General features: G+C 37.8%; 1 protein-coding gene and 1 long non-coding RNA gene across 7 annotated transcripts in view; one reads left to right on the top strand and one right to left on the bottom strand.

Moving 5' to 3' along the window:
• LOC121092332 overlaps positions 1-3,636 on the bottom strand; it is a 30,348-nt gene extending 26,712 nt beyond the window's left edge. The window contains exon 1 of the long non-coding RNA XR_005829267.1: positions 3,554-3,636. This is a non-coding gene — a long non-coding RNA (uncharacterized LOC121092332). The remainder of the gene's footprint in view (positions 1-3,553) is intronic.
• The window catches only part of ARHGAP15 (Rho GTPase activating protein 15), a 348,344-nt gene that overhangs the window by 42,366 nt on the left and 280,492 nt on the right, over positions 1-25,486 (top strand). For all 6 annotated transcript variants that reach the window (XM_040603145.1, XM_040603147.1, XM_040603149.1 and 3 more), the window contains 2 exons: positions 20,552-20,626; positions 24,377-24,438. In XM_040603145.1, coding sequence (XP_040459079.1) covers positions 20,552-20,626; positions 24,377-24,438 — 137 coding nt within the window. The remainder of the gene's footprint in view (positions 1-20,551; positions 20,627-24,376; positions 24,439-25,486) is intronic.

Genomic DNA, 25,486 nt, shown 5'->3' with positions numbered 1-25,486 from the left:
ATACTCTGTACTTAACTCTTTCACTATTTTTCTTAGAAAAAAAAGTCTTGTTTTGGCTTCATCATTAATCAGTTCTGTTCCCTTGATTCTGTACCCATGTGCTTTTAGCAGCATTAGGTTTCTCCGAGAGCTTTCATGGTTTATAGTGTATATTTGAAAAACTGTGCTTAAAAATATTGTTTAAAAGAGTCTCTTCGGCAATATGTGTCAGTCCACACCGTGACAAGGAACATAAGCTGTGGAATTATATTCCTCTTACTCTATTAAGTACTGTATTATGGCTAAATTATGGCATCTAACATGTTTCCTTTCAAAATGCTGTAAGATTTGAAATATGTAGGTACTGAAACTGAGATGATATCAAACTTCCCATAGCTAGTCTTGGGCACCTGACCTGCACAGTTTCCCACAGGGGAAAAGTAAGCTCCATTTCTTTACATTTCCAATGAGAAGGGACATGTGTCTCCTTGCATTGAGTTACATTATATCACATCATGTGACACAAAGTGACCCGATGCAACATGACAGGAGAGGTAAAGAACCAGGGTGATTTTTTTTTTTTGTTTTATTACTGCAGTGAAATAATTACACTACTGATGCAATGAAATGGAGATCAAATTATTTTGCCCATGCCCTAAATACATGTGCTATTGCACAATATACAGACATGCTTACTAAATGTTGTTTAATGCAATGAGATGAGGTTTTAAAACAGACAGTGGAGTGTCCTTGTTAGGCAATGTGCCTATTCTTAGACAAATAGTTGACAGCAGCATTCTCCTGCCCTAAATCAGATCAAATTCCCTTTGAAGTCAGCCTTTTTTTTTTTCTTTATTTTTTTTTCTTAAAGATCTGATCCAATCATGTTAACATGGTAATATTCTATTTTCTGTTTGATTTCTTGTTTGGTGAGGTTCATAGCCTTAATGGAAATAGGTCTTGATCATCTCTGATTTTGTGTTTAGGGCTGTGCATGCATGCACACACAGCCACAGCAAGGACTGAAACCTGCCCCTTCAACGCAGCCAAGGTCCTACAACCCAAGAGAAAGAAGGACCTTCATTTTTCAGTATACAGCCTGTGGGGGGAAAAAAAAAATTTTTTTTTTCTTTGTATTTCAGAGACCAATACTACTAATTTATGTTTGTTATTTTAGGACAGTACTGAATATGTCTAAACTTTAGAAACAGTTATGCCTTTCTTTTCATGACTATGGACTGAGCTGCCACACAGCCTGAGAGTGACAGTAAAAAGTTGCATTTAAGAGTACAGCCAAAACCCAAATAAAGCAAAAAAATAAAAAATAAAAAAATGTTTTGTCCTTTCCAATTGCCGAATCTTCCCCCGGTTTTGGAATCAAATATGAAAAATTGTGAAATACCCTGTCCCATTTTCCCTTACTTCCCTCCACCCCCCAGAGCTCTACAAGAAAGATTGGTTTCCTGGATATCTCATCTGTGGCCAGAACTGGAAGTACTGCAGCTGTGATGAGCGAATCTGTTCTCATGACATCTGTAGCCCCAAGGCAGGTAGAAAACCCAGACAAGCATCCAAACTTTTGTGTGTTTATTTGGACCAAACCTGGGGTTTGGACCAACTGAGCATCACATCAGCAGTTCTGTCATCCTTAAGAGCTCATTCTTCTTGCTTGTGATCCTGAAGTCAGACTCTTACTTTATAACCTCATTACACAGAAAAACAATGTTTAAAAATTAAAGTGCCAGGTGCCAACTCTTTTCAGTAGTTGGCTACTTCAATTTTGAGCTTTCCATTTTTTATCAGCAAATGATAAACTGAAAATTCAGTGTTCCCAGTTTAGATCTTTCTCAAAATTAAAGTGTAAATCTAAAGTGGCCACCTGTAAGCACTAAAACCTGAAGACATTTGGACACAAGTTAAACAAATTGTTTAAAAAACTGCCAATTGGTTGCATCAGGTTTTAAGAATGACTATGCAGGGAAGATCCAAAATTTGTGTTTTAACATTTTCAGAACTGATTTTCTTTTTTTTTTTCTTTTTGAGGAGTGATTTTATTTTATTTTATTTTATTTTAATCAAGAAATATAAGAGCTCGGAAAAGAATTACCATGACTAGATCAGCTGTTGCAGGAGAATAAGACTGACAGCACCACGCAAATCTCGAAAGGCTGGGGCAATGGGCTGGTGATCGTGTAAAGCCCAGACCAAGCAGTGAGGTGACATGGACACAGGTGGGCCATGAGGGATGGGGTGGGACAGGTGAATTTGCTGCAGCTGTGTGAGCTGGGGGCCCTGCTGGAGGAAGGGTGGTGCTCCGGCTCTGCAGGGTTGGTGCTTTGCTGGCAGCCTGGGAAAAAGCTCCTCATTCATCCTGGGGTTTAGCTGGAAGCTCTGCAGCCCACTTCCAGGTAGGTGCGGACTTCAACAGGCTGTGATTTGTAGAAAATCTTTAACTGCGCCAAATTTCACTGGAATTCCTAATCTTTCAGTCTTGTGGGTCTTATGGTTTTTACCATGATCTAAGCAAGAAAGGCACCCTAGAATGTTCTGAGCATGTTATGTGTCCGTGCACCACCAGTTCCTTAAAAACTGCCATGGCTTTCCACAAATCTCTTTCGGGTTGTTGTGGGTTTTTAAAATTTTTATTTTCTTTTTTTTTTTTTTTTTTTAACATAAATTCTTTAATGCCTTTATGGCAGATGAGCCTAATTACATGAAAGTTTACCTTTAAAATACTTTCCATTTATCACAGTTTCCTTACCTAGAAAATCCCAACGCAGCCACTGCTAATGTTTGATAAGATTTGTACCTGGTAGATTCTAAATTACATTAATGCATAAAGCCGGCAATGCCAGGCTCCCTATTGTTACAGTTATTAAAGCTGTAACTGAAATGATATCTTTCATATTGATCTTCAGCTAGCAGCTCTTATCCAGAAGCTTTGTTTCACATTAAAGTCACTAATGATTGTCTCCACAAAATGAGCAGCTTAATAGTTAGAAAAAGTTAAATGGAAAGAAGAAAAAAAACTTTGATAGCCACCTTTGATAGCTCTTCATTCCAACATCTCTCATAGCCACAAAGTGCAAGCCAAGCATTAATAGACGTTTTAATAAAATGACTTAAAAGAAATCAATGGGATTTCTCACGAAGCCTAATTTCCAGCAAGTTATATTATTTAAATGTTTGTAGTCCTTCTGAACGGCTCTTGTCCTCCCATACCTGCCAGAGTTTTCCCTGGAATTTCTCAGTGTATCTTCCTAGGACTTTCACTTCTTATTTTCAGAGCCCTGGTTTTGATGTATTACCTTATTGATTTTTTTTTGCTTGTTTTGGTGTTTTGGGGTTTTTTTTTGGTTTGGTTTTTTTTTTTTTGTAAAATGGAGAAAATATAAATTCTGTATTCTACTGAGGCTGGCAAAATGTCCTGCCGGCACAGAGGCAAGAGCAAAGTGTCAGTTTGTGGGGTGGAGGGGGCAGTCTGGTTAGATATATACCAACTAAAAGCCTTTTGGAGCAGTCACAGGTATTTTAGTTCCCTCCTGGACTATAAAGAGTCTTTCGCTTTCCTTACCTTCAGGTGAAAATGGTATATCCTACCGGTACAGCTCCCCAGCCACAGCCGTGATAAACGTACCTGCAAGGCTCTGGGTGAAGGGAACATCATTGCACTTGGGCTTTTTTCCTGGGACTTTTGGGTGGATTTTCTGTTAGTTTTTAGTTGGCTTGTTTGTTTTGGCTTAGGGTGAGGAGCAGCTGCTGGATTTCTTTTTCTATTTAACTAGATTATCTCCACCCACCCCCTAGTTTGTCTATGACAGAGTGCAGCATAGGTGTTTTCCATGAGCTCGTCTAGTCTAAGTGCAGAAATACATGAAATTTTTATGTTCTCTGAGCTTGTTTATTGTACTTTATAAATGATATATATCTGTTTAAAGACTGATATGAAAAGGGAGGGATTTTTGTGGGTTTTTTGTTTTGTTTTGTTTTTTTTCCAGCAGCAAACCCACAAATCGTTTTACTTGGGAAAATCAGGTCATATTTATTCTTTTACATAAACAGGCATGCTATGCTGGCAAGGTAGCATGTAAGGTATCCAATGATTTTGCACTACTATAAACTGTAGTTCAACAGAGGTGATACCCTAGATGTTCACTGTGGGGTGGCTTTCCCCCGATAAGCTCTAGTCAGTCCACAGTAATGATTAAATCCAATACTCCAGACGTTAGATGTTCATATAAGAAATCATGGGGGTGGAAAGGGAGAGGAAAGAGAATAATGTTGAGAAAAAGAATCCCGCAAACCCACCACAAAACAACAGAAAGGAATAGACTGTGCACAGGTCCACAGCTACAAAACATTTCCCTCATCTCACAATATCATGTGAGTCCTCAGTCCTTATTTCTGCTGCGTTTTTCCCAGCCTCCAGTGGAAGAGCCTGGATTAAGCTAATGCACGGACATGTTTTGGCCGCTTATTATTTATTACAATTTTAGTTCCAGGTTTCAAAAACAATTAGGGAAACTGCTTAATAGGAAAATGACTCTAATTACTTGTTAATTGAGGTTATCTGCTTCACATTATTCAAAACGTAAATTGTGTTGACACTTGTACCCAGATATGATTACTTAATAAACAGACTGAAAATGCATCGTGAATGCACACCCCCCCTAAAAAGAGGCATGTTATTTTTCAACTCTGGTTTGCTCATCTGAAAGATGTTAAGAGATATATATATATAATTTGCATTAAGCTCAGTTGTAGCATGTTAGTTCAAAAATATAAATTATATGCTTCAGATAATGAAAAGATGAAGTACTGCAATTTCAAAGTGAAAGGGTTTGTTAGGCTTACATAGAACATGTTCAGCTAAGGTTTACACAAAATAAGAAACAGGGTCTCAAAGTATGGTGCTGCCTCCTGAATAAATAATTTCACTGATAAATCAAGTATCTGGATCCAAACAAAATACCCAAGTTAATACTTGTCAAATTTATTCTTGTGTTTGATTTGGGGGATCTAAAAAAAGAGGAAGAATGTTAGTGTTTTTTTCTTTTTTTTTATTATTTTAAATAAACTCATCTGGGGATGACAGAGACAGGGTTCTGAACAAGATTATGTTTTCTAGAACAAGGTAATTCTGTGTGTGAGAATAATGTGTAAGGAAAAGAAGATAATTTGTTTTTAGTGTGCTCTGGGACCTCTACATTTTTACAGAAATGTACAATCCCTGTTTTTTAAAAAACATTGGGACACAAATTAGATTTCCTAGTAACTGAATGGCTAATGACATCTAAGACCACGGCTTCATACAATGGAAACACGTATATTTTTAAAGTATTGGGGGGTTGGGGTTTTTTTATTTTTTCCCCCCAAATGTAGAATGCAAACATTGTCATTTCCTTAGAAAAACAAAAATGTTCATTACAAAAAAAAAACACCCAAACAGTAAGGAAAGATGAAAAGTAACATTTTTGTTCTAAAGACATAACTAGCAAATCTGTTGACACAAGAGAGGTTCCACTTGTGTTTCACCTTGAAATTTCCCAGTTTTAACTGAAAGGCCTTGGTCCAGAGAGAGGTGCTGTGATTTCAGCATTGGGGTCCATTTCTGGGCCTTAGACCCAGGACTATCAATTGCTGAGGCATTTTTGGAATTGTAAACTCCACAGTGGTCAGGCAAGGAAAGGGGGAAAGTAGGAAAATGATGGAGAGTGGAAAAAAGTTAATCCTTTGGATGAGAGGGGGTGGATTGCACACGTCACAGGATTATTTCTTTCTTAATATGCGAGCATAAGTCTTCCACCTTGAATTTTTGGACTTGTTTTTTCCTTAGCTAAATAGTATTTTAAGGCACTTTCTACAGAAATACTATTACTCTCTTCTACTTCAGTTTTTGCCGAGAAACGAGGGAAAGTTGCAAAGCCCACAAGCATGGAAGTTTTAGAGCTGTGTTTGTGCCCATTAATTTTCTCTTCTATGATATTTTCCCATTTTCACTCTGTTTGACATTGAGCCTGAGCTTTGTTCCTGACTTGTAGCCTATGGCAGTGGAACGGGGAGATGAGACATCACGGAGATGTAAAGCACACATAAAAAGAGAAGATGTGTAAAAACTGAAATGACATGGCAGCTGAAGCAGCTTGTTGCTCAGCTTGGTTGCATGTTTGAGTGGAGAAAGCGAGGTAAATTGTGATATGTAAGAGAATAACACTCGACAGGGTGTATGGTTGTAAGGTATATGGATGCTCAATCATGTGGTGAGGCAGAAGGCTAAAGGACAAGCGCCTTCAGTATCTGCACAGTCTGTAGATATCCATATGACCTACAAAACAGAGGGTGTTAGGCTCAGAAAAATATCACTTACAGAGCGTATGCAAGCAATTTTAAGAAAAGAAAAGCCCATCTACGCCATCTGACTACCTCTTAATCTTCCAGTAATTATTAAAATAATAAAGTTTAGGTTAAAAATTCACTATCGCACGCTTTTATGTGCATTTGCACCCCAAATGGATGAATTCTCACAGCAGCCATATGCAAACAGCCATTTCCACTTCCCACTGGTTATACTTAAGCACCTATTAGACGTACACGTGCCTTTATGCTAATTTTTCTGAACATTTACAACAACTGCTATATCTGTGCCTGGATGGGTTTTGTGTAATGGGTCTGATGATCTTCAAATCTGGAATAGGATTTTTTTTTTTTCTAGGTCAGTCTTCATTTACAGCATTTTGGCTATTTGAGCTGGGAAGAGAACGGTCCTTTGTATACTGGCATTAGAATGTTTTAAGATGTTTATTCAGAGCATTGTTTAAATTTTGATACTTCTAGAGCCACACAGAAAATAGTTTGCAAATCAGTTTCTATGGCAATGTGTAATAAATTGCTGAAAAGAATTATAATTTAAGCAAATTTATCTTCCATTGTGTTCCAGTTTAACACACACACATGCTTCAACCTGCAAGAAGATATAAACAGATATTTTAAAAATCAGTATGACGCAGTATGCCAGCTTACCTCTGCCTTTCTAATTGTATGTGCACCTGTATAAATGAGACAAATTATCTCATCTTTGATCTGGCGACTTTCCTTACAGGTAAAGAGTTGATTGTATAAAATGCAGTGCACTACAAAATTATCTTCATTATTTTAGCTTGTGGAAATTGTAGATTCCAGTAGGTTTGGTCTTTCTAGAAGACAACGTGCTGTGCATCCACCATTTTATAAATCTATAGTAACTGACTCTAGGTAGTGACAAACTGAGATGTATTGAATAATTGACTGGGTTTTTTAATGGTACCCGGTATAGAGAGGCCCTTTACACAGTGTAAAGCAGCTAGGTGCTAAATAGTGTACAGAATCTTCCCTGTAATAAACTTCACCCCAAATATTGTATCGCTGAGGAGAATCCTGCAAGCATTGCAATGCTGGACCCAAGCAACGCTTTTACTGTGTCCTGGGCTTTTCCAAATTCTTTAAGTTCTGAAGTCTGTGCACAGAAATAATTTCAAGAGTCTTGTTTTATCTCTAATTTTAAAAGTTTAGTGCTGTGCTCTGACAGGTACGCTGTTAAGATGATGCAGCTGTCAATAGTGATGCAGGAAAAATGAAGAACAGTCAATAAATATTTGGGGGGTGTGTGGATTTTTGGTGTTTGTCTTGTTTGGTTTTGGTTGTGGTTTTTTTTTTTTCTTTTTAAACCATGCATAATTTGCATACTAGAAACTGGTGATGAACTTTCCATCCTATTAATGACAAAAAACAGGTTGAATGGCATCTACTAGTGATGCTAATTTTAGAAAAAATAGCAACGCTTGTCAAGATATTAGGAAGTTTAAATAAATGTCATGCTAGAGCCTTAAAGAGTTTTCTAAGGTGTTCCGTACCTGTTGATTTCAATAATAAATAAATATTGGGCTGTCATGGAAATTACAAAAGTTTGAAAAAGGGCAATCATTATGCCAATACTCAAAAAGGAAAAATGGCATGACTCAGAAAAACTTATTGTCAGATTAACCTAACAGAGTATTGGGTCTACTAATGAAAAATTTGTTGCAGGGTTTTATTAATTAAAAAATAAAGTTAGGAGGATCATTGACGTCAAACTTCATGACTGAATAAAAAACAAATTTAAAGAATCACAACAAAATGGCATTTTTTTTTTATGCACCTCTGGTTGAAAAAGGCAGCCATATTTGTGAAGTGTAGTGAAAGTTTGTAAGTCACTTGACTTAATAGTACGTGACATTCTGATTAAATATTAGCTATGTGCTGTATCAGTGAAGCACATGTTAAATGGATTAAGAACTGATTAATTTACACGTTTCAGGAAGGAGTCCCTGTGAAATCATCATCGACTGGGTGAATTTTTAGAGTTGTTCTCCAGGGACTAGTACTAAGCTTGACACTAATCACTCTTATCCATGATATGGAAGTAAATAGAACAGTTCAAATAATGTTTTAAAATAAAGCAGAGATTGATGGACTGGCAAATAGGTCTGGGTAACGGCATTTGTAGAGAGTGATCCAGCTTGCTTAATGGCTGAAAGTGCATTTTAATTTATCCAAATATATGTATATATGGGAAACACAGGCCATGCTGTTCCTAGAACTAGGAACTATATTCTGAGATTTTACTGCAAAACAAAGCTATAGGTGCTTTGGTGTCAAAATATTTGAGCTGACCCTTGTGAGCAATAATGGAGAAGGGAGATGGTAAATGTTCATGTCTCAGTGCCACTAATGAAAAGAAAACTAAAATGAAAAGTGATATTGAAATATTGAATATTTTTCAAGGAAGAGGGGAAAAAAGAAAGGGAACTTAGGAGACTTGTCTTGCCGATGAAGGACCTACAGACCTCAACATGTTTAAATTATCTGAAAGAAACTGGAAGGCAATTGATTTCCTACTTACTGACATTAAGGGACACCACTGGGTACCAAACAGTTCTTTAATGTAGCAGAAGAAGGCAATACAAGATGAAATGTCTGAAAGTTGGAAGCCCCCCAAAATATAATGAGAGTTACAGTACATTTTGCAAAGACTAGTGGGAAACTACCAAGAGAATTGGTAAATTCATCATTTTTTCATGCCTTCGAATAAGAAATGGATCCCTTCCAGGGAGATATCAAACAGAAATTTCCTAGGCTAAGTCCAGCTTAGTTTGGATAAATTATTTATATAAACATTTCTATAAACAGTGCCATCTTGATTCCTCATCCATGTCAAGGGGTAGAGAAGCAAAGAGATGCAGTGGCAGGTGCTATTTAAAAGCCTTCATTGGGCTGGGGATGAAAAAGGAAGAAACACAGCACACAAGTGATAAATCAAAGCCTTTTTCCCCTCCATTACATGATATGTGTTTGACTTTGCTGACGGTGGGGTATATATATGTATGTACGGCATGGTATACATACACTGAAATATGCAGTCAAAGTTCTTTTTTTTGTGTACCACCAAAGCTTCTAATCACATTTGGCTTGTTTGTTTTCTTGATGTGCTATTTGGGTTTTTTGTTTTTTGTGGTTTTTTTTTTGTTAATGATTTTATACATATGTGTGTGTGTATATATATATAAATATGAAGTAAATGACTTCTCTGGCAGTATACCTGGAGTAGATACTGTCTTTATACACTGCCTACATTTTGGATGGCAGCGGATGATTCTTGTTTTCTTTTGATGAGGGCTTTCTATGATATGTAAGGTGGGTGACTTCTCTAGCAGAACAGAATGAGGAAAATCAAATCAAGGGCAATTTCCACTCTGTCTAGATGCTTCAGAAGTTTCAAACAGGATAATTCCATTTCTTCTTTTCTTTATCTGCTGCTTTAGCGTTATGTGGTTTGCTGTCCGTGTAATGCCACAGCAGTAAAGCCAGGAGATTCGGTGTGCTTGGGTCAGAAACGTGCACTGCCTTCTCCTGCGTGTTCCCTTCAGTGCGCAGCCCGATCTGTGGAGTGAGCACAAAAGGGAGTGTCTTTATTGGAAAGTATTATTTCAAATGTTTCTTTGTCTATAAAGGGCAAATAATGAAATAGTACTTAAGCGATATGGACAATAACATTTTGCAGTTGTAGTTCTTTGCCAAGACAAATGGTTGAACCTTTTTTATTATTTTTTTTTAATCTATGTGACAAAGAATGAAATCACGAATGCTGAAACCCAATACACATTTGAAGAGCTGATTTTGGTATTAAAAAAAACACCAAACCCCACCTCCAAACAAAACCTAACTTTTATATTGTAGTACTTTTACTGTGTCAGCAGTTTGGTAAAAGTTCTAGGATATTAATTTTGCGTGAGGTGAAGGCAAATTGCAAGTGGAGAATCCCTGAGCTAGGTAACAGTATTAGCAATCACTGCTGTCCTACCTGGTTTGCTGCAAGGCTGTGATTAAATATAAATCTGAGAAATCTCAAAGGAAGAGTGAAAAAAAGTTAAGCTTTTAAATATTTTCATTTTCCTAGCTGAATATCGTCATGTGAAATAGAATAAGGAGGAGTCATCCTGCTAATTGACCTTTGCAAAAGCAGCCGTTTACTTAAAAGGCCACTTGAAGTAGATTAGTTATGATCTTGATTACTCTGGTTCTTTCATTGTTAGTGTTTATAATGGCACCTGGGAAAACTGGTTTGCAAACTTTGCTTCATTCTTCTGTTGCATGTGTACTTTGGTCCTCTGAACAATGCTAATAAATACTGTTGGTTTTTTTTTTTTTAAAAAAAACAGATTACAAGTTGTGATGATATGAGAGACTAATATGAGCCAACAGTGCTGGAAAAAAAAACCCAACACATTCATAGGATAGCTTAGGTTATTAGTGCAAAGGGAAGGGAGAGCAGGTGGCAAGTTAGATGGCCATCTAGATATTATCAATCTGACAGGTATCCAAGTGGTTCTGTATTACAGTCTCTCATTTTGGTCTCTGAATAGTTTTTAATAAGATTTAGCTGTGGGGTTGTCAGCTGTGACCTGTGTTAGAAGATATTCCTTTCAATCACATTAAAAATGTACTTTGTGAAAATTCCTGTACTGACAAAAACAAAGGACTTTCTATTGTAAAAGCCAATGTTTTAGCTCTGCCTTGCCTGGAATCACAACCTAAAAGTTAGAAAGGAGAGGTAGTGTTTGCAGGTTTTTTCCCCTTCAGATTAAAGAAGCTGAAGAAAACTTTGAAGTCAGGGCAAAATAGTTTCTATTCAGTTTCTTTGATTTTTGATGTTCATAGCGACTTTTTTTGGCTTGTGTTCCTTATAAATCTAATTTCATTCTGGAGCCAGGACTTTTTCGGCACTGCTCCTGTGAAACTTGGACACGACAATTTGACAATATGTCCAGACCAAAACAGATCAAGTAGTCACACATGACTGATTCGGCGGAGCATGCTCAAAGACAAGACTGATGTCTCCGTGCAGCAAACAATTCTCTAGGGTAGGGACAGCACACTCAAATCCAGTCACCCCAGAGTAAACACTAAGTTAGACACAGCTTAAATGTGCCTTCCAGCACAGGCTTCCACTGCTGACTAGATGAGAGCCCCAAGCCAGGCTGCAGATCCAGCCATGCTGGAGCTTTTATATCTCTTTTTAGCCTGCTAGCAAGCATCCATAATGGTTAGAGCAGTAGTAGAGTGTGCTCAGCAAGGGGAAGGGGAAGCAAAAAGAGAAAAACACTTGTTAGTATAATTTTGTGAATATGTTTCGTGGGTATTTGCATCTCGTTTTATTAATTTTCCATGAGTGTTTGTAAGTGTGATAGTTTGTTCGCCAGAGTGTTGGCAGGAAGGAGGAGTCCTGGAAGACTCCGTTGGAAATATTCTCTGGTGCAGCGATTGCTTTGATTTTTCTCTTCCTTCTTCTTTTAAAAGTTTCAGTTATCTAATCAAAGAGCAGAAACTATAGTATGTAACTTTTCTAACGACTCCCATACAGTGTATGAAGGACAGCTAAAGAACTACGAATGGCCTGTAAAAATACCATGGGATTTACATCCACATACAAAGTTATTGAAATAATTTCAATTAAAATTTTAATGAAATACATTATTTTGTAACAGTTAACAAAATATTATTTTTTAAGCAGCTTATTAAAATAATAAAATTTTCTGTTGATTTGCTGTTAATCAAATGATATTTGGGAAGAAAATTATGTCTTAATTTTAATGTTGCTGCTTTGTCCTAAAATATCTGCAGTAAGATTGGCTTTTGGACTAAAAAAAAAAAAAAAAAAGCTTCTATTTTCTATTAATTTTTTATAATAAAAAAAATCCTCTGTCACCAAGTAGGGTTTTCTCAGTTGTTATTATTTCCAAGGGCAATGACACAAATTAAAATTAATCTTTGTTAAATGACCTTTTTTTTTTACTATCTACCTTTACTGGTGCCATTGTTTGCCATGGAACATTTTCTGCAGTGCGGTATATATGGAATACATATTGAAGGTAAATAATTGTAAACAAGTCTGGATTTGGTTCACACTGGTTTCGGTATAATCTGCCTTCGATTTTTATACCCTATGGCCACCGGGTGATATGCAGTGCCCAAGGTAGTTTTAAGTTGGGTACCAGAAGCACACTATAGTAGGCTGTGCTCTGGCTTGTGTGGCCACAGCTACGGTGCTCTGATGCTTGAGCCAGTTTGTTCCAAGTTATTCCAGTTATCCCTTCATCGCCATTGACAATGTAGAGCATATTCTTACATGAGAATCTTCGCTATCTTTTTGTATCGTTCCATTTTGTATTTTTCCCCCCCGGTACATTCCCCCCTTCCCTTTGTGTTTCTGGCACACATATGTCCACAGGTGTTATTAAGTGTAGGGTAGCATGTGGTGTCCATGCTTCAGTGCTATCGCAGAGGAAGGACTTCCTACAGGAAAAAAATGATCACTTTCAGTATTTTGCAGGCTGCCCATCTAAGCCCATCATTGCCTGGCATCTACACACTAAGGGCAAGGATCCAGCGAACTTGTGAGTGGGCACCATGCCATCTGAACAGATGGGCATGGAAGTAGGCAGCCAGTAGACCATGTATGTGCATCAACTGTGGGTGTTGAGGGCAAGATTCCCAGTGGAGAATGTCCAAACAGCTGTCTGGCCTGAGCCAACATGCCTACGACCAAGCAAAAGTGCCATCCCTAAATCCTGCTGAGTGGATTAACCTTCAAAAATAAAAATTGCTTCTGCAGTAGCATAAGGTGAGTCTTTGGCTTGTTTAAATCCGAAGGAAAGAATTAGGTAAGCAGGATAAAGAGATGCACTAATGTAGAGACCACTAGAGAGGACTGAGCATTTGTCTAGGAATATAATAATATTTTATACAAGGGTATTTATATGTTATACAGTAACTGATGACTTGCAGGAGTGTGACATCAATGTTAATTATGCTTTTTCTGTTAAGACAGTCCTTTCAGGAGAGACAGAGCTTTTGAGTGCATTTTGATTGCAGTGTATGTGCTGGATGTAATTTGGTAAAGGCAATTCTTTTGGATTTTTTTGCACATTTACTTACTAAGTTGTAATGATTTTTTTTTTAATTTTTTATTTTTTTTGCTTGCCCCTTACCTTGAGAATACTATTGTGGGGTGCAGTCTCAGTCTCAAGTTCAAAGGTGCTGTCACGCTTTGCTGTCATAGCTGAGTTCTCACATTTATTGTCTTTATTTTTCTAAGATCCAAAGGGGACATAAAAAGATAATCTATCATTACTCTCTGTATTAACTTTGATTTTTACCATTTATGGACATAACATCAAAGAACACATTTTGCACATGTAGATGTCAGGCAAAGAAGTGAAATACTGATGTCTATTGCCTTTTTGTTCCTTCTGGGTTTTGTCTGTATTTCCTCTATCATTGGTGCACTAGTCATCTGTAATTTTATCAAAGCACCTGCAGTAGTTAAGATTAATATATTATAATATCTTGATGGTCCAAAAGTAACGACTGCATGATGAATAGAAAAATCTGAATAGGAAACTAATCAACATATTTTATTTTACAATATATATTTTTGTGTATGGTTAGATGAATACTGTCACAGTGTACACGTTGCTGTGTTTTGTTACCTATTACAGGCTGTAGCAGAAAAGGCTACTACAAACGTATCAGAGGTCTCACTTTAAATGTTCTGTTCTTGAATTAATGAGTATTGTATTTAATACAATTAAAGCATATTGAAGCTTTGAGACCAGGTTCCAGTTTGATTTCCAGCTGGAAATACTGAGGATTAGAGGCAGCGCAGCTGTTGGTCCCTTTGTGATAGTTTGATCCCCAGGTACGGGAATCTGAGCGACCTGCTGTCAAGTTTAGAGCAGCCTTTAGGATTTCTTGAATTCATATGGCTGGTAAGAACTTTTTGTAGCTGTCTCCTCTCCTACATATGGTTTTGGCAGATCTCCTACTCCTGAGAAGGCTAAAAATGAAGCCAACCACATCAGCTGGGACTCCCTCAAAGCAAGAATCAATTGGACAAATTTCAAAGTCCATTTGAGTAGCTAGAGAGGAACAAAAGGGCTCCCACTCAAGGGAAAATTTGCTCCTAGGAAACAGCAAGCTGCTAACAGAGAAAAGTACCTGGTACCTGATGTAGGCTTATCCTTGGAGTTCAAATGTCAGCCCATACAGTCTAGCCCAAATTTGGATCATCCCTTCAGCTATTTTGGGAGAGAAGGTGACATGGTTTCAAACAGAGCATGCTTTGTAATCAAACCCATGGCTCTTTATCCTCTGATCACAGAGGATCTGTTCATCTTAATGCTTACTGAAATTTAAACTCAGATCTGAATAATTATTTTGCTCTAATTTCATGAATGAAGTGGCTGAATAAATCAAGATGCTCCAGCAGCAAAAGTGCCACGGTGCTTGTCTACAGCAAGCTCTGAAGTCAGGGAGCACGCCCACGTGATTAAATTGCCTTGATAAAAAATACCCACCTTCACAGGCTGGAGCACGAAGGAGGACCCTCACGCTGTGGGAAAGGTCTATAGGATTCTGATTTATAAGGGAGCAAGAGGTCAAGGGAAGCAAAACCATTATCATTATTTTCCCAGGCTCAGGAGATCTGAACTGAGTATAGAGGGCAGCGTGCTCAAAGGGAGACATGCAGGGGGAATGCAACGCAATCCCGCTGGCTTCCCACCCCCACCCCCCTTGCCCCCGATTTCAGATTCTGCTGAGAGTGTGTCATATATAACTGGAGCCTGTAAGGACTGTGAAGTGGTTTTCTTATTAAATGATGCATAGAGAGATTATCTGGTCTGTAGCCAGTGCACAAAAGCTCTATCCGTGCAAGCTCCTGTTCCTGAGCAAAGCATTTGGTCACCTGCATAGTAACGAGTTTTGGGGGCTTAGGTAGGAATGGAGGGTGAGGAGCAAGCACGGGCTGTCGGGGGCAGGACTGAAACTGTGCTTCGTGCCTCTCTTTGTAAACCTTAGGGGGAAAAAAAAAGGAAAATCCAGAGCGAGCTAATGGGATGTTATACTGCCTTGTAGTCTCCATTACCTTTTCTTCTGAAAAAATCTCTTTGGGACAGGCAAGGTGGGAAAAAAACAAGCCGTGTGGTTTTAATGTAACCCTCTGAAAGACGGTGTTAGGAGGGCTCCAGCACAAGCCAGGAGCACCAGTGGCTGTGTCTGTGGGCAAGGCGCCCACTGGGACACAGGAGCTTTCATGAGGGCTGAACAGGGTCTTCTGCTGAGCCACTGCACAGCTCTGATGCACTGAGGGCACCCCAACAGTGGGCTGGGGGAAAGCGGATTGCTCCTGCTGTTTCTTGACAGACTCCGTTTCTTCAGGATGGTCCAAACCCCTTTATCTGCTGAGATGACAAAGGATCATCTTCAAGCGGGCAGCCCTGTGGGATTTTCTCAGTGTCTTTCACGACAGAAGAGAAACCATATCACATCAGAGGTGTTCCCAAATAATTTCTGTGGACAATGATGGACATGCCACACTGCCCAACACTGGATCTTTAAAACAAAGGAAATCGCTCTGAGCACGGCAGTGAGTGAAATGTTGCAGGATTTTCCTTTCTCTTGCCATTGCCTAGGTGTCTTTCAAGGGATGGGGCCATTTAAGGAACACTATGATACATTTTTGTGAAGTTTCTCTAAGCAATTATGAGCTGTCACTGCAGTGTGGGAGTGACTGGGAGCGAAATGACCACAGGCATCACTAAATCAGGTATCACCCCTCCTTCTCAGAGGGAATGGGTTTCACAAAAAGTTTATGTGACTAGTTTGTACTTTTATTGCAAACTTTCAAGCTGCCACCAGTAAGTTTGATCCTGTAAAGAATGGAGTGTCCTGGCCCTGATCCAGAAAAACACTTAAGCCCATTGCAGAGTGCTTTTCTGGATCAGGTCCAGAGCATGGCAACACGCAGTAGTAGAGGCTCAACAGTAGGAGCCTTCTCTCTTTTTTTGGTTTATAAAGGAATCTCCACATATGTGATTGCAGTGTGGGTAGGATGAAACGAAACCATAGTAAGACCCCTAAAAAGAAAGGTCAAAGCATGAACAGCGTGACAATATTTTTGGTAGAAATCTTAAAACCTTCATGAGAACCTTCTCCTTGGTGGAGCACTGCAGGGACTGATGAAGGAAACAGCAGGTAGGTGTCATCCTAGGGTTCCTCACAGCTCTGCTGTCTCAGGTGCTGTTCGTTTGAGCAAACTGTGGTTTGCCCAGGCTACCTGTAGATGATGTTTCTGGGTACAGAATCTCTGGGAAATAATTTATATATATAAATTATATACATATATCAAATAATTATTTGATAAGTTTGGAAACCACCTAGAAAGGTCTTAAAATTAGCTTAATTATTTAAGGATACAAGTGAATTCAGAATGATGGTTCAGGAAATAATTAATTGTACTTTGCTCTAGAGCAGCCTTTCTGGGACTTTGGAGAAATGCTGGTTGTTTTTAAGTTTGGTTGGAATTAAAAAGAAGTATGCTATGCTGCTTCTCATTGACCAGATGAATTAGGTCAGAAATATGCTTGTAATGGGAAATCAAATCCAAATCAGTCTTCCAAGTCTTTTTTTATAATCAACGCCACACTATTTGAAGAGTAGCAATGAGTTAGTCGTGATGAACTCCTGCAAAAAGGGGGAATTTCAAGAACAAATAGGAACATGGAAAGAAATGAAATTAAACACCAGGTTATTGTATTTTACTTCATCAGTGTTAAACCAGCAGTTGTCAGATGGTTGTCCCTTCACGCCCAGATACCAGGCATATGTAATGGAGGCTTTGCCTTTGTCGGAAGGATGATGACGGATTAGTGCTTAGATGCTGAAATAACTCTGGTAGGAGATGGATACCCTTTAGCTAAGGGAAAGGGGGGGCTGCTGAGGCTGAATTTAACAAAACCAGACTTGCCCACAGACTTGCAAGCGCTCGCAGAGTGGATTTTTAATGCTGCAGGTGACATTGTTGCTGACTGAAGAATGTTCATCAAATCAGAAAACTGCTGATAAGCTGCCTTTCCCAAAAAGGGATCTCACAAACTTCTCCTGTAAATCCCTGCCTTTCATCATACCCTGGGAGGTGAGGTAGAGGACTTGTGACAGCTGTTATTTAGGTTCAGTTTATTAGGGTAATCGAATGGAGCTATAGAGAAAAAAGAAATCTCAAAATATATCCTTTATGACCTATGTATTAAAATCTGAATGAAAGAATAAGAATAATTGAGCCTATGCTTCCCTTTGAATATTTTTGTACAACACCGAAAATTGTGAGTATATCAAAACGTGACTATATTGACTATTGTCACCCAGGTTCTGCTAAGGACATTTTACCACTGAACTGAATATATCGTAAAGGCAGTGATATGACAAACTCATTCAGCGGTATTTGCAAAATATATTTAAGACCAAATGTATATAAGGCCTGCTGGAACTTTATACAATCAGTCTTCAAGACTATATTGCCTCTGTTGCTGCTGAGTGTTTTTTCAAGCTGTTTTGATTTTTTTTTTTTTTTTAAAGTTCTACTTCTGAACCAGAAGGCTGGTAGGAACAAATAAGAACTTTGTTGAAGTTTCCATCAATTCCATTTGTAAGCCAAATATTTGGGGTGTTTTTCCAGAAGAGCTTGATCTTGTCGTACATAACTGTGGGTTTTGGTTGTATTTCTATAACTAGAGTCAGACTTTGGAGCTTCAGGACTTTCTTGTGTGAGATTGTTCATTGCTGGGTTCCAAAGCAATTCCTTTTATTTTTGCACTATAAAGGAAGCACCTTTTTAGCAAACTTATCATATCAAATAACTAGGTAAGAGGTCTATTCTTTCCCCTTGTACACATGGGGTTTTCCTTTCTGCTTTGCATACAGTGACGAGGGTTTTGAAGCATGTAATAGCATCCATAAGTAGAATTTAATATTTTTTTGGTCCTTTTGTATTTTCTGGAAATCTTACTATTGTCTTTTTATTAAAATATCACCATTAACTTGCTAGTGCTACGAACATCGTATTTTTCACTATCTTCTTCATTTGGTTGTGGATGGATTTAGTGCTTCTGAAATACTCTTTTTTAGCATGTATCAAACATGAGCATTTCTTTTGCTAATGCTCTGATCACTGAACCAGACAGAAAGCTCTGATCAGTGCTGTACACTTTGTAAAGTTGCATATAAGGCCCCCAACAGACACGTATAGTTCCTGGAGAGAGCAGCTGAATGTTAAAATAGATACTGTGGAGTGATGGTGTGTCTTGTTATTCAATTTGGATGAGTGAAAAATATATTTTAGAAAGTGTAGTTGGGCAATGTGCTCTGTTGTATGTTAAGGAATAATTAGAATGGGGGATCTGAGTAAGAAAGACTTTCTATGATCTAGACCCGAATAGTTTAGTTATATGTCTTGAGCACTATAGAACCTTCAGAGTTGTTGAACAGTAAAGATAAAGATAAATTGAATTAATTTATTTTGAATTTATATACATGCCTCTGCCTGCATTAATATTAAGTTCCACCCAAAATCTAAATAGAAAGACTGTAATCTTAGAAGTTCTCTCAATAGCATCAGCAAATCATTCTTGTTTACCCTACATGCTAATAAAACAGGAACATGACACTCCTGAAAACAAGATTGCAAAATACAGAAAATGTGGTCTGACATTTTTTTTCTCCCCAAAGGAGGGACTGCCACTAACTAAAGTATTTCTTATGAAAGCTCGATTGCTTAAGATGCAGAATATTAAGAGAGAAAAACACTTTAGGACACAGCCATGTCACCAGCTGTTACTCACCCTTAATGAAATTGTTAAGTGATATTCTTCATAAATAGGTCAGAGAAACTTTTGAATTGTGAAGAATGTTTTATCTCTTTCTTTGAAACGTTTGTATTAAATTTAGAACTGGTAATTCATTAAGCTCATTAGCTCTGACTAGGAGAGTAGAGCAATATCTAGGATATAGATTTCAAGGCTTAAAAATGTTAGTGCTTACAAATAAACATGAAAGCAATGTGTGGAGAAAAAATATGGGATCATAATATGTTTAACTGTTTTTTGAGCGTGGCCCTCTGGATTAATTAAGAACATTTTCTATATTCAGACACTTGAATATAAACAGAATACATTATTACTTTTGGTTAACTCTGTTTTAATAGGGAAAAAGAGAATGCATTATGATGAATACAGTGGAAACTAGCTGAGACTATATTTTGTTGTTTGCTTCTTGGCTTCAGTTAAAAGAGGAGATAATAAATGAATTTTACAGGATCTCAACTCCACATTATATTATTATTGATTGACATTGAATTTAAACAGTAGAAGTTTTTTACATATATATACACACACTCTTGGGTGACCTGTTCTTTGTTCAGATTTGTAAGCAAGTAAAATGCTATGGAGCTCTGCCAAATGCTTGGTTTGTGATGAAACTTTTATTTAGTCTTAATAATTTCTGGTATAATGCAATAATTATCCAGAGTTAAGTCACAGATGGTTATACTGGCTTCCTTCTCAAAAAGAGGGAACTAGAGGAAACCGAGGGCTCAGTACTTGGGAACGATTGTAGAATCAGAGTCCTGTATTACTGTAGTTTTCCAGTCACGGAGATTTTAGAAACAGCTTTTAAAGCGGTTTAAACATGCTGGATGTATTATGTGCTTGTTCCCAAGTATTTTCCTAGCTGCTTCTTTGACTTGCTTTGTGGCCTTGAGGTTATAATTAGCATCTTTCCCATTTCTGTAAAATGGGTCTAAGACCACCTAAGCAGTTAAGCAGTTTTTGAGATTCCTGATGGAAAAGTCATAATGCAAAATGATTTTTATCAGTTGCTTAATTTTGAGGTAAATTTGCCAATGTGACATCACGAGCACATTCACACCAGAGGTGTTTAGAATTTAGTAGCTGTACGTTTCCAACACACAGGGCTCAGAGGGACACCAGTTTTCACAGAAATGCAGTCCTGAAAGAAATCAGGTTTCCAAAACTCCATCCAATGCATGCTGTGCATGCCCAGTAATTAAATTTGTTGGTCCATCTTTATACCTGCATGTATTTGAATCCTCTCTGAATTGAAATCCTTGATTTTTTTTTTTTTAATTGTTATTATTTTTTTTAAGGTAAATCGTCATAGAAGAAATCATTCCCAACATAACTTAACGCTTGCAGACATCATTAGTACACAGGACCACACGGTAAGCAATTGCTCTATAGAACTGATAAATCACTCTTGTTATTTTAAATGTGTATAATGTAAATGTTACACACGCTTTTATTAAAGAATAAATACATGAGGCTTTGGATGCCTCAAGATGTTAAGGGATTTGAAGGACTTTGATTAATCAATAAAAAGAATAATTTCAGAAGGTACAAAGCAATTTATATAGCTTGACTTTGCTGTTAATTCGGTTGTACCGGACTGATGTTTCATCAGTATTAATACTTGGTATAAAGGAATGCAACCATGTTTTTGTCTTGTCTTTGTCCATACTAAGGAGTTTTTAATTTTAATATCAAATTTTATAAGTAAAAGTGATCACAAAATTTAACAAAATTTTCCTTGACGTTCAAAGAATCTAGGGGGAATGAGTCATAAAGAGTTTTCTATTAAAAGACAATGAATATGCAAATACAGTTTCATTAAAGAAATGCTGGTATCAGTGGTACTTTTACCTACACAAACTTTTCAGGATTAGGTATGTTCAGGAGCTTTGAATTCTTCCAATTAAGAAAATTATAGAACCTATATGTTATAGTCAGAATTACTTTTCCTTATAGTTTCTAATATTGTTAGCTCAGAGTATTTTTTATTATTATTTAGAAACTCAAATATTTGCACATACATACTCCCATCTTTAATATTATTCTAAAAAGCAAACAAACCCAAACACAAAACCCCACACAATAATTCCACTTTCTTATTTCTATGCTAATTCTTTAAGGCATTTTGGGTCATTTTCTCCACCTCCCATATGTTGAAAAGGTGCAGGAAGGGCAGCAGCTTAACAACACATGATGATATTTATTGAGACAGAAACAACGGAGCATATCATTAGGAAATATTTGGTATTCTTTTTTATTTAATATCATCCATTTGCTGAAGTATTGTATATTGATCTTAAGCTGTCTCAGAAGTAATGGAACAGAAAAGGGGATATTAACAGATGTTAAATAAGAGGAATATAGCACCCCAAACTGAGTCTGTAAAGATATTGTGGTCATCTTAGAATTCTTTTTATTTGTCTTTGTGGCAAAGTTGTTTTGTAATTCTGTAAATGGCTTTTATAGCAATTACAGAGAAGACTGTGCACATTATCAATTAATGAGGACCATGCCGATTTTTTTTTTTAAAGACGACACCTGTACTAACTCAACCTGTACTATGACAATTACTTTGCTTAGCACTGAGTAGTCTCATATTAACTGAAGATCTTGTATTTTTGTGCTGTTCAATTTTGAGCTGTTTAATTTATAACAAATGCTGGATTTGAGCTATGTAATTTAAATCAGGACATTTTATACAGCCAACATTTGTTAGTGGATTTGATATTCCAGCTCAAGACAATTATAAGGAAAATATGATTGAGCAACAACATTTTCATCTGGAAGCATATCCAATTTTTAACATCTCAGAATGTGAGAATAGAGGTGATTCAGATATGATGTTGAAAATCATATCTGCCTTTGGTTTTGGATTGGTTAAGAGAACAGTTTGGGAAGGGTGGTCAGTAAACTTTGAAAGCATGAGATTTTGGGTCTGATTCAGAGAAGCAATCGACAGCTTGAGTGGTTAGCCAATGCTCCTCCCAATTTCTCTTTCCAGATGGATAGAAATATTAAAAAGAATAACCTTTCTCATATGTTAGTTGGCATCTCTGGCCCTGGCCAAGCACCAGAACTTTTATGCTACAAAAATGAAAGGTTAGAAGGGGAAGAAAAATATCAAAAGATGTAAAGTAAGTTTGATTAAAAAAAAAAAAAAAGTAGGTGGAGATGGGGATTAAGTCCTATTTTAGCTTTAATAGTTCATCCATCCATCACTAGATAAATAGTGACATGACTCTGCACAATAATCCCTACATACTTTCCCTCTTGGTTTTCTATGGCAATGATATGCATGACAGGAATTTGCATGAGTTAAGTACAAATTATAGAAAATGCACACATTAATCTTCATGCACCTATATGAGAATGTCACCTAAATCATTGTCCACCAACCTACAGACCCTTTCATAGGTACAAAGAGATATGTGCACAATATATATTTCATTACATGCTGCATATCAACAACAGGCAAAATCTACGACAATAGTTAAACATATTACACTGTTAATATCATTATATGTTGTATAATCAAAATAACAGATATGTTTGATTTAAAAATCCTTACATTGCATGTTTTATTATTATTTAATGGCTTTGCAGACAGCAAAATTTTATTGAAACTGTAACAAAATTGACTTGTGATACAATTTACTATAAAGACCATGTAACGTTTCTGATGTCCCAGACAGACACTACTCAGTAATGTTTGCAAGGGAAAACAGCCCCTCTCTGAGTCATGGTTTTGCTGCTTTTCCCACTACTGACACAGCTGGGACATCCTTAGCTAATGAGACCTGATGTGATGGCAGGTCAATGGGTTTGGCTGAAGACCAGTCGTTTTGTTTTGTTTGTTCTTAAATTTTTAAATATAAATTTACATCATGAAAAAGAACTCTTATCCCAAATTGTATAGCCCAACTCTGCAAGGGATGTTTCAGCAGGTCATAGAGAACCAAATGTCTGTGAGGGCCTGTGGCTTAAGGAACGTGTTCAGAGATGTGGAGGAGCATAAACCAAGAGAGAAATGTAAAAAAAACCCAACCAAAAACCCAAACAAAAACCGAAACCAAAAACAAAACCTGGGACTTGCTCCTCATACACCAAAGCTCAGGCACAATGCTGGTACCTTACAACCAAGCGTTGCAGCATCCTTTGTACCGGTAGAGTCCTCACTCTGTTCTTGACAGGACAGAAAAGGGACGAGGTTTCAGTGACAGCAATAGCAGTGCATGGGATCTCCAGAGCTGACAGCAGGTGGCTAATATCACATACTGCCTTGTCCAGGTGACAGCTAAGGGCTTTGCCTTTCTGGGTGTGTTTTGGAAGATGCACAATGTGGCTGTATTTTCCATTTGCATGTTGAGGACTGACAGAGCTGCTCCAGTTGGTTTTCTGCACAACACTAGGAGATCATTTAGTTCAGCTGGAAACTTGCAGACATGTTCTCCCCGCACGTGGATGCACACCCGTGAAGTGTGACCTTTTCAGGGCTGGGGTGGGGTGAGTGCCTCAGTACCAGAACTCATCCAAAAGATGGCACCACTTAAAAGCATGATGCATTTTAACATCTTGCATGAGCCTTGGTTTGGTGCTGACTCAAAGCAAAACGTGGCACCTGTGAAGGCAATGTACCTTTTCCTGTTTTACAGATATTTGATGTTTCTCTGACACTGGTTACCACTAAACATGACTCTTTTTAGAATATGACAAGCAAGAGGCTTCTACAGAAGTATGGTGTGTTGCTCACAGCTATTCATGAAACTCAATATATCAAATGATACCTTGACATAATTGCAATATATTTTCAGCTAATTTTTTACTTATAGCTAGAAAATTGTCTTGTGTTAAGATAAATTTCTTCTTCATCAATAAAAAGAATATTATTGTTTTTTCTTCTAGGTTACTTCTGTGTACTGATTGACTTTAAATGCTTTTCTCAAATTTTTGGAAGAGCTGACTGTATCAGAAAAAACGGGTGACTAAACTGAGAATTAGTGATAAAAGGCTCCCACACTAGATTAGCTAGATGCAGGCTCTTAGGCATGTGCTAAGTGCATTCATTCATCTGAATAAATGATATGGTTATGACATGTATGTTTTTTGTTTTTTGTTTCTTGTAGGTAGTGGAGAAAGAAGGATATCTTCTAAAAGCTAAAATAGCAGATGGTGGCAAGAAATTAAGGTATTATAAATTAATGTTACAGACTTATCAGTTGCAAAATTCAGAGTTGATGCATGTTTAAGTATAATTAGCTATTATTGCTGTTAATAGCCAAATTGCCATTGTTTCAGTATTAAGCCAATGTATGATTACAGTCCCAGAAACCAAGTGACAGCAGTGAACGGGCTTATTGCTTGCAATGATCGTGTGTCAATGTTAATCCCTATATTATTTATATTATGCCCATACTGAGGACGACCTTAAGGCACCAGGCAAACCAATATTTTATTTTCCAGCAGGCAAATTTCAGGTGCTGAGTGTGTGCTTGAGGAGTCAGGGATGCAATGTAGGAACCCACCAAGTGGTAATGCCAAGAAAAGATTATCAAAAATGGTCAGCATGGCTGTGGTGAAAGTAATGCGAATGCTGCCTTTATGAGGAGAATTTCCTATGGTTTGCTCTATTTTGATGCCTGTAAAGGAGTAGCAGTGATGTGACCAGCACTGTATGTTACCAATGAGAAGGAGAGAGTAATGTCAAATATTTTTGGCCTGGAGAAAGGAGCCAGGTAATAAGTTCTCATAGCTGCTATAGGGCCTTAAACTATAAGGATCCAAGAAACACTCATTGAAAAGGGAGCCTGGAGGTCACAGAGACCAACCTCTCCGTTGATGCAAGAACGTTGTCAACTCTTGGCCAAGGCTGCTGCAGCTGGGTGCTGCCAGAGCTTGGGATAACTTGCATTGCAGGAAAAGGCGGTAAAGCCAGGGATAAATACTCTGTTCCCCACTTGGACACAGGCAAGAAGCTTCTGCAGGGCGTGCAGAGGCCAGACAGGGCCTGTGGCCGTGCCTGGATGAGGAGGGAGCTGCTCCTTCCAGCGCATCAGTGGCCGGTAGCACCGAGCGGCTCCCGGCGTTGCGTGGGCGCAGGGAGGCGGCGGGGTGGCTCGGCCACTTGCGGTTTTTGAATAGCCCTGAACAGCTTTGCCTGTTTTTGAAATTGCCTCGGAGATGGCGAGCACCGTATATATGTATATAGCGATGCAGCTATAGCGTGCTGCCATCAG

This window comes from Falco naumanni, chromosome 8, assembly GCF_017639655.2.
Source record: "Falco naumanni isolate bFalNau1 chromosome 8, bFalNau1.pat, whole genome shotgun sequence".
In the NCBI taxonomy this organism is placed as follows: domain Eukaryota; kingdom Metazoa; phylum Chordata; class Aves; order Falconiformes; family Falconidae; genus Falco; species Falco naumanni.
Note: the sequence above shows the minus strand (reverse complement) of the source record. Positions and strands in the feature narration are given on the sequence as shown.